This window comes from Nanorana parkeri, unplaced genomic scaffold (genome assembly GCF_000935625.1).
Source record: "Nanorana parkeri isolate BGI_ZX_2015 unplaced genomic scaffold, ASM93562v1 scaffold79, whole genome shotgun sequence".
Lineage (NCBI taxonomy): Eukaryota > Metazoa > Chordata > Amphibia > Anura > Dicroglossidae > Nanorana > Nanorana parkeri.
Window position 1 is genome coordinate 313,712 of NW_017306347.1, and position 18,920 is coordinate 332,631.

General features: G+C 45.5%; 1 protein-coding gene across 2 annotated transcripts in view; it reads left to right on the forward strand.

The window, feature by feature from the left end:
• The window catches only part of LRRC7 (leucine rich repeat containing 7), a 231,621-nt gene that overhangs the window by 195,351 nt on the left and 17,350 nt on the right, over positions 1 to 18,920 (forward strand). For both annotated transcript variants that reach the window (XM_018576885.1, XM_018576887.1), the window contains one exon: positions 14,840 to 14,956. In XM_018576885.1, the coding sequence (XP_018432387.1) occupies positions 14,840 to 14,956 (117 nt within the window). The remainder of the gene's footprint in view (positions 1 to 14,839; positions 14,957 to 18,920) is intronic.

The following is an 18,920-nucleotide window of genomic DNA, read 5'->3' on the forward strand; positions in this document are numbered from 1 at the left end:
TGCACAGGTGCGCCGACATCTTCGAATATATCTTGGTATATACCAAGATACACTCAAAGACGGTGGCGCGCAAGTGCAGAATGTGCCGTCGGCCGATAGGGCCGCCGTTCGTTCTGCATTTTCAGTGTGATGTCACCTGCTGAACAAGCGGTGGTCATGTCGCCCACTGGCACGTTCTGCTCTGGCGGCGCGGCATGTTTGAGTATATCTTGGGATACACCAAGATGCGCCTTAACATACCAAGGTACACTCAAACATGGTGGCGCGCAAGCGTAGAATGCACCGACGGCCACCATGGCCGCCGCTCATTCTGCATTTTCAGTGTGCAGTTTTGGTTTCGGAGGCTTTCTACCTCCAAATCCGAAACAGCAGAAAAATGTGTTTTCTTTGATGAAACGAATGGAAACGTTTTTCGTTTTTATTTATTTAGTCAGAAAAATATTTTTTTTGCAGTGCACATGTCTAGTGCGTATGTTAAAATTTTCGCGTTTTTGTGCCGTGTGGTGCAAATATCAACATGCCCTGATGGGTGGATGTCAGTCTGGAGGAGCGGGCATTCTTAGGAAGGATGCATTTGCATACAGAGCACTGTAGGGAAAGTCCACATGTGATGCTGAGCCTCCATGATTGAACGAACTGGTATCCAATGAATGGAAGGGGAGGGGCCAGGGGCAGTCAGACTGGGGATCAATACGCTAGATGATGCTTGACATCCTGCAGCCAGGAAATAGGGCAGGCTCTATCTGGCTTGCTGCAGCTTCTAATGCACATTGTGAGAAGCTCCCAGTGTGCAGTGACATCAGAGGAAGCCATTTCAGTCCAGAAGAGGAGCCGGTACAACTGTGCAAGACTGAAGGGAAGGCCGGAGTTCAGCTTTAAAGGAGAACTATGGGGTTAAGGCTTTTCCACATAGTTCTCCTTAGGGTAACGGGAGGACACAAACTAGCGTCCTCCCGTCACCCCAGGCTCAGTATACCGCGAGCTGCAGCTCACGGTATACTGAGATGCCGCAGTATACCGCGAGCTACTGCTCACGGTATACTGAGACGCCGCAGCTGAAGCGGATCCCGACAATTATGCCGGGATCCGCCCAGCTGTGTGACTGACAGCTGGCTCTGCCAATCTAGAGGCAGAGCCAGCTGTACCCGCCCCCTTCTGTTCCGCCAGTCAGCGCTGGCGGATCGGAGCGGGGAGGGGGGAATCCAGCCCCTCCCCTGTCACGGCAGGGAGCCGTGACAGGATCGAGAGGTGAGCGAACCTGGTATGTGTTCGCTCACCTCCCGATCTACTGAGCCGACCTGTGACAGTCTCATTGTCACAGGTCGGCTAGAACTATGAAGTGAGTGGAAAGCACTCACCTCATAGTTCTCCTTTAAATCAAAAAGATATTCAATTGATAGATACACAGATTGAAAGTAATCCCAAGCAGCAGTCCCCTAACCTCGCACCCTGCTCGCACCCTAATCGATGACATAAGATGAGATAAAACATGGGAGGTTACAGTTGCATAAATTCTGACTTTTTTCGGCTTTAAAAACAATTTTCTTCTTCTTTTCGTGAGATTTAGGCGGCCAAAATTAGCTTGTTGATCAAGAGCCACTGAATGTTTGTTTTTCATCCGAAAAGGTTATTCCTTTCCAGGATGAATCATATACCAAACTGTGATTCATATTGACAAACGGGCTTCATTTTGATCGCTGGCTGAACTTAGACTATGAGGAGGCGTTTATGATGGAATGCCGAAATGCTCACGGATTGCTGCACTTGCGGAGCAAGCTGACCATATCGTTCACCTTTAAATTCACCAGCGCTGGGAACATGTTATAAATCTGTAGCAAGCAGACAGAGTCCAGGGAAGTTTTTAATGTAATAATTGGTTTAAAAAAAAAAAGCCAACGCATTTTGGATGTACAGAAATTCCCACTTCATCAGGGTCTATATGGTACAGTGATATTTATTTATTCATTAAATATTATTACAAATTTGTATTATTAGTATTTATATATTGCTGACAATTTATAAATAAACAAATATTGATATATACAGAATCAAGAAACAGGTAATCTCATCAGCTGATTGCGTAGGGAGCAGGAGGGAAACTGTATAAGGCTGTTGTAGATAGTTGAAGCTAATTTTTAGAGTACCGCCCCAACCAATGCAGTTAGGCTTTGGATTTTGGAGGAGTTGGTACTTTGCTTTTATCAAGTTTTTATTTCTGTTAGTGGCTCCATTGGGGGGATTTTTTCTCAATTCCTGTCCCTGTGATAGTATGTGGCAGCAGGACAAGAAAAGTGGGAAGCAGTTGTCACCAGGACAGGGGGACATAGGCCCTGTTCACACTGAACGATTTCATAGATTGCTAAGACTTTGCACATCTTTTGTTTTGATGCGCTTTTCATGTATTTTGATAATATAGAGTCAGTTCAGTTAAGTTTTAACGGTATTCGGTACGAGTCCCGAAAAAAAAATTCACGGTACTCACCGATACCAAATACCGATACCGGAATAAGGGCCCAGACGGCGTGTATTCACTCGCCACCTGGGTCCCTGATTAGCCGGGCGGTATGTAAAGACTGGCCACCCAGCTTCCCGATTAGCAGGAGCTGGCTTTCTGGCCAATCAGGAAGCCGGGGGCGGGTAATGATTCGCCACCTGGCTTCTTGTTTGGCCAGCTTCTCGACCAATCAGGATGCCGGGGAACGAGTCGTTACATGGCGCCCGGCTTCCTGATTGGCCAAGAAGCCGGCTCCATGCTCCCTCGTCACCAAGTGACGAGGGAGTATGGAGCCAGCTTCCCGGCCAATCAGGAAGCCGGGCAGTGTGTAATGACTCGCTGCCTGGCTTCCTGATACCGAAAGTTCGGGTATCGAGCTAGGCATCGGAGCATTTGGGCAGGTACGAGTACTCGCCTAAATACTCAGTATCAGCATCAATACCGATAATAGTATCGGTATCGGTGCATCCCTAGTTTTACCCATTGGAGGAATTTTTGATTTCATTAGATAGGGACGGACACAGTGGTGTCACAAGAGGGGTGTGCCCGCGCCAGGTGACACCAGAGGGGGTGACAGCAAAAAAACTGGCAGTCATTTTGGTGTCACCCCCTCTTAAAAGTCGGTCATGACCCAAAAAACCCGACAGCGAGAGAGAGAGTGGAGGACCCGATGTCATACCTGATCCCACCAGGTCAATATCTCCTCCTCTCTTTGCTTGCATCCATCACCAAGATGGCCTCTGGCAGTGAAGTACATCACCACGCATGGGGGACAACATCACACCACGGACATCATAACGCATGTGCGGCGGCCGCACCGGGTGACACCCACGCTGGTGCCATCACATGGACATATCAACTAATTCCACTCCTGATCCAGCAGCACCATGTAATTCTCAAGTAAGCGATAGGATTTTTAGGGCTAAGGGGTCAGTTACAACTGTTTCTAGAAGCGATCGTTATCACACATGGAAAGTAGTAAAACCCAAGTGTGCACCACTTCCAACCATGGGGCAAGTCGCACAAGAAACAGCGGCAGGTCGCAGCACTACAGAAGAAGGGCAGAAGTCTCCCAGCCTGTCTACGGCCAAAATAAAGTCTCCAAGTAAAAGAGAAAAGCCCTTTGAAAGCAGACGGTAGATTCAGCAGACTAAGCCTATTATGCTGCCATCTGTGTCATTATTTACACACCATAAAGGTTATTTCATTTTAGTCACAGTGGCACGCTTGCTCATACATACATTTCCCTGGCACTGCTGCCTCATTATTATTTATCAGCTTCCAAACAGGAAAACCTGCACAGATAAACTACGCAATTCATCAACTGGTATATTTCAACGGCTACAATTTTCTCCTCTCCGCATAATAAATATATCTCCTTACTTCTCTCTTCCATCCCCCCGGTGACAAATGGCTCCCAGAAAACTAATAAGATTTTAATAATTAAATCGACGTTGCGCACCAACAAGGTTCCCCGTTCTGGATGTTGTAGGCCGCTGTATCTTGTGTCCTCGTATCCCTTACTAATAAGCTTGAAAAAAAAACCCAACTCAAAGCAGCAATGTAAAATCAACCAGCGGACAGCTACCCAGCAAGCACTGCAGATTTGTGAGCGTCGGAAAAGTTACTTTTTAACTTTTTTTATGAAACTTTATTTATATCGTGCATGGAAGTCAAATACAGCAGGACTGAAACAATGTTTTTGCAAAGGGTTGCACCCCCTTGCCACTCTTTGCCATGTTAGTTACCTTTAATGCACCAGTGTGTGGGGGTGATGTAGCAATGAGCTCAAAGAGAAGGCAGACATTGAACTGTGGAAGACACTTGTCAATGAGCCCCATTTAACCGGTGAAGACACAGTCCATGGTAGAGATTCAGCTAATGGGAAAACCAGGTGCAAGATGAATGCCAAAATGAGGGAGGTTCACCAAGTCACTTTGAATGCTAAATTTTGATCATGGACAGCAGCGTTCCTATAGATATTAGGGATGCACCAATGCTAGTATAGGTGCCGATGCCCGAGTATTTTGGCTAGTACTCATACTCGTCCAAATGCTATGATGCCTAACCCGCAACTTCCGGTATCAGAAAGCTGGGCGTCGCGTCATTACACCGTGTAATGACGCAACGCCCGGCTTTCTGATTGGCCAGGAAGCCGGCTCCATGCTCCCTCATCACAAGTAACGAGGGAGCATGGAGCCGTCTTCCTGGCCAATCAGGAAGCCAGGCACCGTGTCATTACACGGCGCCCGGCTTCCTGATTGGCCCGGAAAGCAGGCTCCATGCCTTCTCGTCACCTAGTGACGAAAAGCATGGAGATGGCTTCCCTGCTAATCAGGAAGCCAGGTGGCAAGTCATTACATGCCGCTTGGCTTCCTTAATGGGACTTCCGGTATCGGTATTCGGTATCAGCGAGTACCGGAAAAAAAATATCAGTACTCGTACTCGATACAGAAAATCGGTGCATCCCTAATAGATATCCTTTAAAAACCTAGAATTAGGTGCCTTCCTTTAAAGGAGAACTATGAGGTGAGTGATTTCCACTCATCCTCATAGTTAGAGCCGACCTGTGACAAAGAAGCTGTCACTGGTCGGCTCTATAGATCAGAAAGTGAGCAGAAACATGCAGTCGATCCCCTCACTTCCCGATTGTCTTCCTAATTGACTGTCAGTCACCGCTTCCCCTTCATTCCTCCAGTGCTGAGTGGAGGAACGAACGGGACTGGGCAGGCACAGCTGGCTCTGCCTCTAGATAGGCACAGCCAGCTGTCAGTCATGCATCTGGGTGGATCCTGTCTGCGTCCGAGTCGGGACACCCACACCCATACGGACCTGCACTTGGGGTGAGCGTAGGGCGGCGTACGGCCGTGTACTCCCATAGAGAAGAACAGGGGCTGCGTACTAATTACATGCAGCACCTGTCCTTCCTGGGAGCGGCCCGATATGGCTATGCACGCAGCACTGAGCTGTACGTGCCCGTCTTTTCTCGTGTGAATGAGGCCTTACTGTCAAGTTAGCAAACACATACAGACGCTGCTAACTTCTGGGCATCTAGTGTTCACTTACCCCTGGCCAGGAAGGGGTAAATGTGTAGCTTTAATTAGCCTTCTCCCTGTTAGGCCCTAGCGCTCGAGCAGCCTATTTATTGGCTGCAGATATAATGTCCTTTTATTGCTCGAAAACCCCTTTCTGCGATTTATAGGGGAACTGCCGTGGAAATGAGTCAGGTTTTGCAATGAGCTACAAAACATATGACTGACATCATATTAAACCAGGATAAAAAATAACCCGACGCAGCCGAGGCGCGAAGAGAAGGAGCGGAAGAAGAGAGGCTGCAAGAAGAAGCGACTTTAAATAACTGTGTAAAGGTAGCGGCAAGCTGTCACCTATAATTGGGTAACGGATGAATCAGCAGAGAGTAATTCAGTGCTGCTCAAAGACTGTAACTGAGCTTAAGTGTTAAAGCGCAGCGGGTCACAGCGTCAGCTTACTGCTAAATCGCCGCGGCTTGCAGGATGTGTTTCGCCATCTGTACAGGAATAGCGTTCTGTCCTAATTAATCAGTATATTATTTTATACGTGGCTCCGTCTTTGAGCAAGTTTTGGCCGATGAAACGCAGTAAAACTTCGCTGCGATTTTCACCAGGAAGGCTGTACGGTATTCATTATTTTTACCCTTCTTCTTTGAACTCCGATACATTTCCCACTTGTCGTCTTGTGCCCTGTAAGAGAAAAAAATTCTCGTTTGAGTTATCCTGGATTAGCTTAGCAGGGTTCTGTGCAGCTCAAGAAAGATTTGATCTGAGGGAATGAAAAAAAAAATTCCTTGGTTGCTTAAAGGGTCCGTCCACCCATATGATATTTTAGGCATCAGTAAACAATGGAGGGTTCAGCCAGCACTTTCCTTCTTAAGGGTCATTTCACATTGGCAATCATGTCACTGCCAGGCAATTGCCAATAGACATGTGCCATTCGTTTCGTTCCGAATCAAAATTCATACGAATTTTCCGAAATTCGGACATTCGGACACATCCAAATTTCCAAATCCCAATGCATCCGAATGCGTCCGAATCCAGAATTTACGTTTCTGAATTTCAGATCCCGTCTAAATTTCGTTCAAAAAATGAAACTGAATCGGACATGTGACTTTTCTACCAGATGTGTTTTTGGGTTTAAGGCATCCGAATGGGTCTGAACACGAATTTTCGTTACGGCAACAAGGGAGCCATATACAGTATATACATATAGTACTAAAGCTGAGACTCCTAGACCAGAATGGCATTCGGTAGCTCCCATATGCAATTCAGAAATTTGGATCCCGAATGCCATTTGGGTCTAGGAGCCATAAACATATATTACAAAAGCTGAGGCTCCCAGGAGGTCTAGGAAATTCAGCTTTTGTATTAATATATGTATATGTTTTTCTGTGGTTTTCACAACGAATATTTGTGAACTCATCCGAAACTAACAAAAATTCGGATTTCGTTTGAAACCAAAACCAAATCGAATTTTAGATCCAAATCCCAAAATAACGAAATATCCGAACCAAACTGAATTTTTCCGCAGCTTACATGTCTAATTGCCAATAGCAGGAACACTTTGAAGGACATTGCAGCAAGTGAAATCACTCACCTGCTTGCATGTGTCGCTCCTTTGCGGGCCAAAACTGGCGAGGGACTGATGCGTTTAAGGCGGATATGTGTCCTGCCTCCCTGTCTGAGACAGGATTGAGACATAGCTCCAGGGCGCTGGCCCTGGAGCTATGCAGGCACCATCAGATGGGAGGTCAATGGTGTCATGCCGCTGGCTCTGCCAAGGGGCGCTGGCCCTGGAGCTATGCAGATCAATGAGATCTCCCTGCCATAATGCTAAATTTGTTCATGTTTATCTGGGAGTTTTGTGTGTTCCAGTTCCTCCTGGGTACAGCAGTGTTCAGACTTAGGACCTCACCAGGAGATCTACTCAAAAACAAACTGGCAGGCAGTTTAGCTCTTTAACATCTACCAAAAGCTGAAATATCAGTTTTGGCTAACCTGACCCTTTAAGATGCCTTCAGATATGAGCGACTCTTTGCCCAATTATGCTGTGTATGGTTAGGTCTAGGGACATGACTGTAGGCTTTTCTGAATGCCCCCTTGCCCAGGTCTGCTCAGGAAACTAGTTAATTGACCAATATGGATATACCCAGATAAGGCCCTTTTCTCTCCCTGCAGTGCCTTCAGAGCTTCTCCTTCCTTTCTCCATAGGCACAAATAGGTTGCATCACTTTACAAGATCAATCGGTCAGCATTGGGGTTTTGAATGCCCTTCTGTCCATTTTCTACAGCCTATAGACACCCTCTAAGCTCCTATAAGAGATTTTTGGGTGGTTACTGTTTGGGTTGACCATGAGTTTGAGCCGAACCAAAGCTGTTCACAGTTCGATGAATGGTTTGGCCAATTGATCTGCCCTCTAAACCTCCGTTTGTGTCCTAGCAACCAGTGATGCTCTTCAGACCACACAGGGTCATTGGTTGCTAGGACACAGATGGCTCCACAGCATCATTGGTTGCTATGATGCGCAGACCTGTGTCCTAGCAACCAGTGACTCTGTGCAGCCCAGCCAACAGCTCTGTGTGAGGCATCGATGGGTTCGGTTTTCTTGGATGTTCACCCAACCAGGATTTCTGGATAGGTTTGAGAATGGTCAAGGGAACCGCTGCCAGGCCAGTTCAGCTCATTGCTAGTAGTCTCAATCAGAGGCTCATGTGACTGGGTGACAATGCAGAACCACAACTGGGAGACAAGGTCAGAGTGTTGTCATCCTATAACGGAAGGTATCTGAAGAAGGACCTCCATGGCAGGGTCCCCATGGATTATTTTAGTGAAAGCTGCAGATTTTAAAATATTAAAAGGGACTTTACATTACATTACGTTAAAGCTTATATGAGATTTTAGCAATTAGGTTTACATCTACTTTAAGGAATCCGTCCTCATGAGATTAATGTCATAGGTGTGTACACAAAATAGCAATAATTTCCAGGCATTCTTATAAACGAGCAGTTGTTGAGAGATTAATCTCCTTTCCCATTGAGGTCTATGCAAGAGAGGAGAGGAGATTAATGGCTAAGACTTTCTGCACTGTTGTGGGAGATCAGTCAGTCGTATGACTGCTAATCTCTTGTGTTGCGGCTCTTATGAAAACTGTTACAAGGAAACTGATGGATCTCGCAAGAATTTAGTTGTGTGTTTGAGATGAAAAATCAGCCAGGAAGCCCTCGGCATAAAGGGGCGCTCCAGTCAGAATTAGAAATGAGAAGGACATGAAGTGCACGTCAAATGCAGGTCAGCGTGATACCATTTACTTAAACGGTGCAGTTTGTCTCGCATCACATATCATTGGATGCAGCAGGTCCTGTTGAGATGTGTTTGCATTGCAGGCCAAATGCAGCCTTTAGTTGCATTTTGTGTTTGGCACAGGAGTTTAAGCAGCGATGGGTTCATATGCAAAAGGCAGCATTTGACAGCCATACTAACTCATCAAAATAAACTGCCCAGAGATGCAAGGAGAACACACAAAAGAAGCACCATTCCTCCACGGCTCAGGAAAGGAATGAGTCAGATGATTGCCATTGGGAGCACGTCCTCGCTCCAATATGAGCCCATGCAAACAGAAGAAAAGCTGGCCGCATGCCGGATGCCATGGGGACAGGTCACTAAAACCTGTACCTCATCACTGGTATCCTGCCCAAAGTCCACCCCCTCCAATCACCCAATCACAGGCTTAGTCATAGAGATGCCTACAGATGCAATTACTCAGCAAACTCTGTATTTAATCTGTACCGTGTGCCGCTCCGTACCGTCTAGCAATCAGTGGTCATTCCAGTCTTTCTCTATTCAATGGTTTTGATTGTGTCTTGAACATTTTTAAGTGCAAGTAAGATTCATTGGCACATAGAATGTGCATTGTAATTCAATATGAGCATTAGGAGGTCATCCGCTCAAATAACCAAGATACACTTAGGGGTTTATTTATTAAAATGAACACTGGACAGATGCCATTTCCATTGCACTGATGCTCCAAATGACGCTGATGAGTATAGGAGATTCCTTTACTCATCAGCACCATGTAGGGGGGGGTAGTGCCATACGCCCAACTACTGTATATGGTTGGTGGAACATTTCTAAATGAACCCTATAATGTTGGAGTAGTATTGAAGGTAGCGAGTATGGGCCTGCTTATAGGCCGACTTATAAAGGCGAGCTACAAGGCCATCATTGGTCTGCTAACAGTCAATAGGTGAGTCTTGAGAAATAATGAGAGAAACTAGGAAAGGCAAAAACGAGTGAAGAGCCAAAAGGAAGAAGGAGGCAAGGGGCGATGAAGGAACGGTAAGAGTATACCAGCCTTTCTAAATATTTTTCCCCAGAGGAGCACTTTAAATAATTCAAAATTAATTCATCAGGGGTCAGAGGAATGAAAGAATGCCCCTTATATTGGTGGCCAGTTGGAAGAATGCTCCTTGCAGTGCTGGTCATATTGCCACCTTTACAGATAGTGAAAAAGATCAATGATGTCATGCCGCTGGCTCTGCCAAGGGGCACTGGCCCTGGAGCTATGCAGGCAACATCAGATGGGAGGTCAATGGTGTCATGCTGCTGGCTCTGCCAAGGGGCGCTGGCCCTGGAGCTATGCAGGCACCATCAGATGGGAGGTCAATGGTGTCATGCCGCTGGCTCTGCCAAGGGGCGCTGGCCCTGGAGCTATGCAGGCACCATCAGATGGGAGGTCAATCTGCCACAGCTAAAGTAACCCTTAGAAACCTCTGGAGGAGCAGTGTATTTTGATGTGTTAGTGTTTAAAGGTAGGTTGTACCTTTTTTAAACTGCTTCTGATTTCCAGAAACACTTGACAGCTAATGACAGCTAACACATATACATTTTTGTTTGACAACCACACACCTATATAAAAGTCCTCCGTCACCAAATCTGCCCTTAGAAGTATAAATATGATTGGTGAAACAGAAATGAGAGACATAGGCAGTTACGATATACAACACAGGAATCAGGAAGTATACTTCCAGTCACCCTGTGTGGTGCTTTCTGAATTTAGGCTAGAGGAGACAGAGAACTCTGACTGAGGTGATGTGAGTAAGCATAATGTCAGCATAGTTGCAGTGTTTGCTGGATAGCAGTTGTTTTCACTTTTTACCTGCAGCTGTTCTGAATGTAATTGTTAAACTAAACTCCAGGAAGATATAAACGATACATTTTAATGCAGCTTTGTAATCTATAATGCATCATCAGATTTATTTTCTAAATGCAAGCAGTGTAAGTACCTGCGGACTGGGAACATGTCTCAGTGCCTGTGATTGGCGCTGACGGCTTGCTGGCGGGCTTGGCATGAGGCGCTTGCGAATACGCCCGAGCCCATCACTAATAAACATATGAGTATATCACTTTGCTTCTTCCCCTTCACTGTCCAGTCACAGGCTGGGGATGGGTCCATGACAGCCTGGTCTCAGAGGAAGTGAAATGAATGATCCTGGCTGTCATTTTCCCTGGAAGACTGAGGACATCTAGTGGCTGAAAAGCAGTACTGAAGCTCTGGATTTAAAGCTGAACTAAAGTCCATTACAATTACCTCAGCTCCAGTGATGCAATGTATGCAAGCACCCAGACCAGTGCCAGTATATTTGCCTGGTCTTCGTCCGGCGATGGCATCTTCAGCCGTCTTGACTGGCATGGGATAATTACATTTTGTGGGAGTAATTTTAATCCTGCCACCCATCAAATGCCAGGATTGGATGTTTTTCAGAAATGTTTCTATATTGACAGCAGTAGCTGCATGTGCTTTTAGCCATCTTTTACAGCTTCCTGGAAGTCCTGAACACCCAGGGAGCTCAATATGCAAATCTATCAGAGGTCTGACCCATCTCCTGCAGTGTGCGCCTCGTCATAGATCAGCAAAGCTCGATGTTGCATTGTGGAGGGTGGTTGGGATAAACGCTGACTTCAGGACCCAAAGCTAAGATTGCATATTGAACATTCCTGCTCTCAGGACTCCTGGGATGTTGAACTATAACTAGGTACACGTGGGCTCTCCTGTGTGCCAGCATTTCACTTCTGTTTGCAGTTTGGGGATTTTTCACAGTAGGTCCACTTTAACCAATGAGGATATAATTTCAGGAGCTGCCATTGCTTATGTCTATTCAGAGGTACAGTGTTGTCACTCTGACCCTGGCTGTGCCATTTAGATACAAACATGCAGAACACTTTAATGGTGGCTGCACCCAGGGCCGGCCTTAGGGGTGTGCGAGCCGTGCGGCCGCACAGGGCACCTAAAGGCCTAAGGCCGGCCCTGGCTGCACCAGGTGAATGACTCTCTAGGTAGAAAAGCTGAGATTATAATGGCAGCAACTATATCTAACCTCACAGGTCCTCTTTTATCACAGTAGTCAGCTTTGCTCTTATAGTCAGAGCAAGGATCATCCTTCAAGTGTACCAAAACGCAGAACAAAGCAAGGGCCGAGGGGTAGATAGAAGAGGCAGCCGCTTTGGGTGCTTCAGCAGGAAGAGGGTGCAATAAGGTCTGGACCTGCAACCTATCATGATGAAATAGTTTACAGGTCATGGAAGGGGGGTGCATTTTACCTTGTCCTTGAAGTGGATTTAGTAAAACACTGGAATCAAAATTTTTTTGATTGGGCCAAGGGGTAGGCAGAAGAGATGGCCGCTTTGGGCACTTCGGCAGGAAGGGGGTGCAATAAGGTCCGGACCTGCAACCTATCATGGTGAAACAGTTCACAGCTCATGGAAGGGGGGTGCATTTGGCCTTGTCCTTGAAGTGGGTTTAGTAAAGCGCTGGAATCAGCATATTTTGATTGGGCCAAGGGTAGGCAGAAGAGACGGCTGCTTCGGCACTTCAGCAGGAAGGGGGTGCAATAGTGTCAGGACCTGCAACCAATCATGGTTAAAGTAGTTCACAACTCATGGGAGAAGGGAAAGGGCACACTTTGGCCTTGTCCTGGAAGTGGGTCTAGTAAAACACTGGAATCAACATTTTTGATGGGGACGAGGGGTAGGCAGAAGAGACAGCAGATTTGGGCAGTTCGGCAGGAAGGGGGTGCAATAGGGTCAGGACCTGCAACCAATCATGGTTAAAGTAGTTCACAACTCATGGGAGAAGGGAAAGGGCACACTTTGGCCTTGTCCTGGAAGTGGGTCTAGTAGAACACTGGAATCAAAGTTTTTTGATGGGCCAAGATGTAGGTAGAAGAGACGGCCACTTTGGGTGCTTCAGCAGGAAAGGGGGTGCAAAAAGGCCAGGACCTGCAACCTATCATGGAAGCAGTTCACAGCTCATGTTACTTTGTCCTTTTCACCTTGGGTGCCACTTTTACCGCCACACTTGTGGAAAAAAATGTGCATAGACGTGTCATGTGATGTGCGCATAGCGCATGGGGCAGCCTATTCATTTCAGTAGGCTGCAAATGCGGCAAAGAACCTCATGAACCTTTTTCTAGCTTTGCACGCTTTTTTACTGCCCCTTTTTTGTACATTTGTCATGCACTACACAGGCGTCTTCCTTGGCGCATTTGGGATGCTGTTTTTGGTGCGCTTGGTGAGCAAACACTGAACTAGTGTGAATGCGGTCTAACTGCCACTATAGCCTGAGCTGGGCTACCAAGAAATCTGCAGCGCTGCGAACAACGTTGTCATGATTGCATCACAGCTAGACACGGGGTTCACCTCGTCTTTATTCTCTTTCTCTGTCAAAATATTTAACCCAGGTGTGTGGCCTAATAAGCAGAATGAAGAACAGAAGAAAAAAAAATTACAGCGCAAAAATCCCCGTGTTGGCAAAAGCTCTGCGTGACGGTGCGAATAATCCAACCGAGGCTAGGGAATGATTCAGAGTGACACGGGGTTCATTTTAATAGATAATTCTTAGAAAATAATGATAATGTGATTCCAAGTGTCTAAATTTAGGCCTATGCTGGGTGAAGTTATATGTATCGCAGGTCGCAGAGAGGCGTTTTTAGTCGCGGAATGTTTTTTCGTGTTTAGTGTTTGGCAGTGGGAACGATATACGCACAAGTATCCTCAGATCATTGTGTTGTATGGCATGATGGGGGGGTCCGTACATAGTGGAGTGCAGAGCATGTGTTGTCATAGCAGAACACATGTTGTCATAGCAGAGAATGTGTTGTCATAGCAATCAGTCAGATTCAATCTGCCACCTCCCTAATGCAAGTTATATATTAAGAATACAAGGCGTCCTGTGATTGGACAAGGAAGATCACGTGGTTTAATCTCCCCATGTGTTCTCCCTTGTTGCCATGGGCAGCATCAATGTTTTTCAGTGGCCCAGTGCAAGCACTATTTTTTCTGACCGGACCGGAACGCAGGCATTGATGTGCCACATGTTTCCGTGTGGCCGGTCGCACTGCGGCCGGAGGGCGTGGCTGCGGTGCCATTGAGTCCAATGCAATGCCATGCCACCTCCCACCCTGCAACAAACTGAGCCAGCCGCAATGCAATCCAGTGTGTTCCGGCCCCAATCGGGCCAGAACGCACTGTGGTGTGAACTAGCCCTAAGAGATTCACCCTCCCTATTCGCCCTAGTGACTTCTATCGCTGAAAGTGAAAGAAAATCCCAAATTTTGGGTTGTCACTGGAACAGGAATAGATGGGAAGTCTTTCAAAGGGGACACTAGTTCTAGTGACCCAACTGACCAACAGGGATTTCCCTCACTTTGAAGAGATTTGCTCTCACTTCCTGTTATGGCTATAGGACAGAAAGTGAAGAGAAATCTCCCCAATGGGACAAAAAAAAAGCTGACAGGTTCCCTTACTCTATCCAAAAATTAAAAAAAATCTTTGGCTTCAGTTTACTTATTACTACTTCTTACAGGCTACTTTATTGTTTATTACTTGTTTTATATATTGCCAACATATCTTGGACTGCATGTACAATGTATTGACAATAGCCAGAAGAGCTTACAGTCCTTATTGCAGCCATTCTCATAATTAATCCACAGTCTATTAAAAAGCCAACGCGTTTCGGGGGCGACCAGCTTCCAGGGGTGGGAATACTCAGACTATATAGAAACCTAATATGAAATGGTGGAATTGCTGGTGGCAACCAAAGTGTGGAAGCCCGTTGGCTTGTTAATGGACATTTTTATTCAATAATCTGACTTTATTGCTTGGACTTTGCCATCGGCCTTGGCGCTCTCTTTGTTCTATATTTCATATATCAACATTGGGTGACCTTGTGAAGAAAGATTGCGATATACTTTACTGCATTTGCTTTGAGAGTAACTAATAACAACCTTTTTGTCGTCCTTTTACAATGCACAGACTCCGTCTCAGCAGAGTAACATTCTGGATAACGGGCAAGAGGATTTGTCTCTCAACCAATGGAATCCTTACCCGCTGGGCCGACGTGACGTTCCTCCTGAAACTGTCGCCAAGAAGGTATATAAAGGGCCACAGCACACACCTGATGCCGAGCACCCCAGACCTATGCGCCTCTATTCAATGCAGATTTGAGGAAAGTCTACTTCCTGTTGTCCAAGGACAGCCTGGGGGATTTTGGAAATGTTTCTCACTGAAATTGTCCCGATTTTTACGATCGATTATGTTTTTGTTATTTTTTTGGAAATTTACATCCCATTCTTTTGATCTGTTTATATTGCAAACACCTTGTGCTGATGACACATCCTGTCTCCTGAGTGTACATGACCGTGGTAAAGCAGAATTCCTGGAAAAAAATGTTTTCTGGCAGTTTGAAATGTATTAATATCTTGCCACTAATGATGGTCAAATCATTAAAAGGATCATTTTTATGCAGCTCTTTCATGGCCGAAATGTACATTTCCGAGTCTAGCACAGAGAAGATAGCGGGTTGTTCGCTCGACACTTTGGCCATTCACAAAACATCTTGTATTTGCTGCCACAGAATACAAGGCGTTCTGGGAATGGACAAGGAAGATCGTGTTGTTCACTCTCGTGAAGGGAGATCACATGGTTTTAATCTCCTGAAGGAAGACAATATGGTTTACCCTTGTGAAGGGAGATCATGTGGTTTACTCTAGCGAAGGAAGATCACATGGTTTGCTGTTGTGAAGGGAGAGAATGTGGTTTTCTCTTGTGAAGGGAGACCGTGTGGTTTACTCTTTGTGAAGGGAGATCACATTGTTTACTCTCGTGAAGGGTGACTGCATAGTTGACTTTCGTGAATTGAGATCATGTGGTTTACTCTTGTGAAGGGAGATTGTGTGGTTTAGTCTCATGCAAGGAGAATACGTTGTTTACTCTCCTAAAGGGAGACAACAAGGTTTATCCTAATGAAGGGAGACAACGTGGTTTACTCTTGTGAAGGAAGATCACCTGGTTTACTCTCGTGAAGGAAGACCAGGTGGTTTACTCTCATGAAGGGAGACCGTGTGGTTTACTCTCGTGAAAGAAGATTACATGGTTTACTCTTGTGAAGGGAAACCGGTTGTTTTACTGTCATGCCGGGAGACCGCATGGTTTACTCTTGTGAAGGGAGACTGTGTAGTTTACCCTCATAAAGGGAGAACACGATGTTTACTCTCATGAACGGAGACAATGTGGTTTACTCTCATGAAGGGAGACAATGTGGTTTACTCTCATGAAGGGAGACAATGTGGTTTACTCTCATAAAGGGAGAATGTGTGGTGTACTCTTATGAAAGATCACATGGTTTACTCTCATGAAGGGAGACCACGTGGTTTACCCTTGTGAAGGGAGACTGCATGATTTACGCTTGTAGAGGGACACAACATTCTTTATTCTCGTGAAGGAGACAGTGTGGTTTACTCTTGTGGAGTTAGACCACGTGGCTTACTCTCATGAGGGAAGACCAGGTGATATACTCTTGTGAAGGGAGATCACAGGGGGAGAACAAACCAACTAACCTCCCTGTCCATTCATGGACATTCAAAGCTTACAGAAGGCTGGAGGGGTTCAATACAATTACCATTTTAACTAATGAAGCATGCAGCCACAGATAGGACACCCATCATTGGTGGTAAGATATTAATAAATTACAAACGGCCCCCCAAAAAATGTTTGGCCCTGGAGTTCCGCTTTAACCAACAGGGCACTATAGTTAAAAAAAAAGCTGACAGGTTCCCTTACTCTATCCAAAAATTAAAAAAAATCTTTGGCTTCAGTTTACTTATTACTACTTCTTACAGGCTACTTTATTGTTTATTACTTGTTTTATATATTGCCAACATATCTTGGACTGCATGTACAATGTATTGACAATAGCCAGAAGAGCTTACAGTCCTTATTGCAGCCATTCTCATAATTAATCCACAGTCTATTAAAAAGCCAACGCGTTTCGGGGGCGACCAGCTTCCAGGGGTGGGAATACTCAGACTATATAGAAACCTAATATGAAATGGTGGAATTGCTGGTGGCAACCAAAGTGTGGAAGCCCGTTGGCTTGTTAATGGACATTTTTATTCAATAATCTGACTTTATTGCTTGGACTTTGCCATCGGCCTTGGCGCTCTCTTTGTTCTATATTTCATATATCAACATTGGGTGACCTTGTGAAGAAAGATTGCGATATACTTTACTGCATTTGCTTTGAGAGTAACTAATAACAACCTTTTTGTCGTCCTTTTACAATGCACAGACTCCGTCTCAGCAGAGTAACATTCTGGATAACGGGCAAGAGGATTTGTCTCTCAACCAATGGAATCCTTACCCGCTGGGCCGACGTGACGTTCCTCCTGAAACTGTCGCCAAGAAGGTATATAAAGGGCCACAGCACACACCTGATGCCGAGCACCCCAGACCTATGCGCCTCTATTCAATGCAGATTTGAGGAAAGTCTACTTCCTGTTGTCCAAGGACAGCCTGGGGGATTTTGGAAATGTTTCTCACTGAAATTGTCCCGATTTTTACGATCGATTATGTTTTTGTTATTTTTTTGGAAATTTACATCCCATTCTTTTGATCTGTTTATATTGCAAACACCTTGTGCTGATGACACATCCTGTCTCCTGAGTGTACATGACCGTGGTAAAGCAGAATTCCTGGAAAAAAATGTTTTCTGGCAGTTTGAAATGTATTAATATCTTGCCACTAATGATGGTCAAATCATTAAAAGGATCATTTTTATGCAGCTCTTTCATGGCCGAAATGTACATTTCCGAGTCTAGCACAGAGAAGATAGCGGGTTGTTCGCTCGACACTTTGGCCATTCACAAAACATCTTGTATTTGCTGCCACAGAATACAAGGCGTTCTGGGAATGGACAAGGAAGATCGTGTTGTTCAATCTCGTGAAGGGGGATCAACTGGTTTTAAGGTTTACCCTTGTGAAGGGAGATCATGTGGTTTACTCTAGCGAAGGAAGATCACATGGTTTGCTGTTGTGAAGGGAGAGAATGTGGTTTTCTCTTGTGAAGGGAGACCGTGTGGTTTACTCTTTGTGAAGGGAGATCACATTGTTTACTCTCGTGAAGGGTGACTGCATAGTTGACTTTCGTGAATTGAGATCATGTGGTTTACTCTTGTGAAGGGAGATTGTGTGGTTTAGTCTCATGCAAGGAGAATACGTTGTTTACTCTCCTAAAGGGAGACAACAAGGTTTATCCTAATGAAGGGAGACAACGTGGTTTACTCTTGTGAAGGAAGATCACCTGGTTTACTCTCGTGAAGGAAGACCAGGTGGTTTACTCTCATGAAGGGAGACCGTGTGGTTTACTCTCGTGAAAGAAGATTACATGGTTTACTCTTGTGAAGGGAAACCGGTTGTTTTACTGTCATGCCGGGAGACCGCATGGTTTACTCTTGTGAAGGGAGACTGTGTAGTTTACCCTCATAAAGGGAGAACACGATGTTTACTCTCATGAACGGAGACAATGTGGTTTACTCTCATGAAGGGAGACAATGTGGTTTACTCTCATGAAGGGAGACAATGTGGTTTACTCTCATAAAGGGAGAATGTGTGGTGTACTCTTATGAAAGATCACATGGTTTACTCTCATGAAGGGAGACCACGTGGTTTACCCTTGTGAAGGGAGACTGCATGATTTACGCTTGTAGAGGGACACAACATTCTTTATTCTCGTGAAGGAGACAGTGTGGTTTACTCTTGTGGAGTTAGACCACGTGGCTTACTCTCATGAGGGAAGACCAGGTGATATACTCTTGTGAAGGGAGATCACAGGGGGAGAACAAACCAACTAACCTCCCTGTCCATTCATGGACATTCAAAGCTTACAGAAGGCTGGAGGGGTTCAATACAATTACCATTTTAACTAATGAAGCATGCAGCCACAGATAGGACACCCATCATTGGTGGTAAGATATTAATAAATTACAAACGGCCCCCCAAAAAATGTTTGGCCCTGGAGTTCCGCTTTAAACAACAGGGCACTATAGTTGGGAGGAAT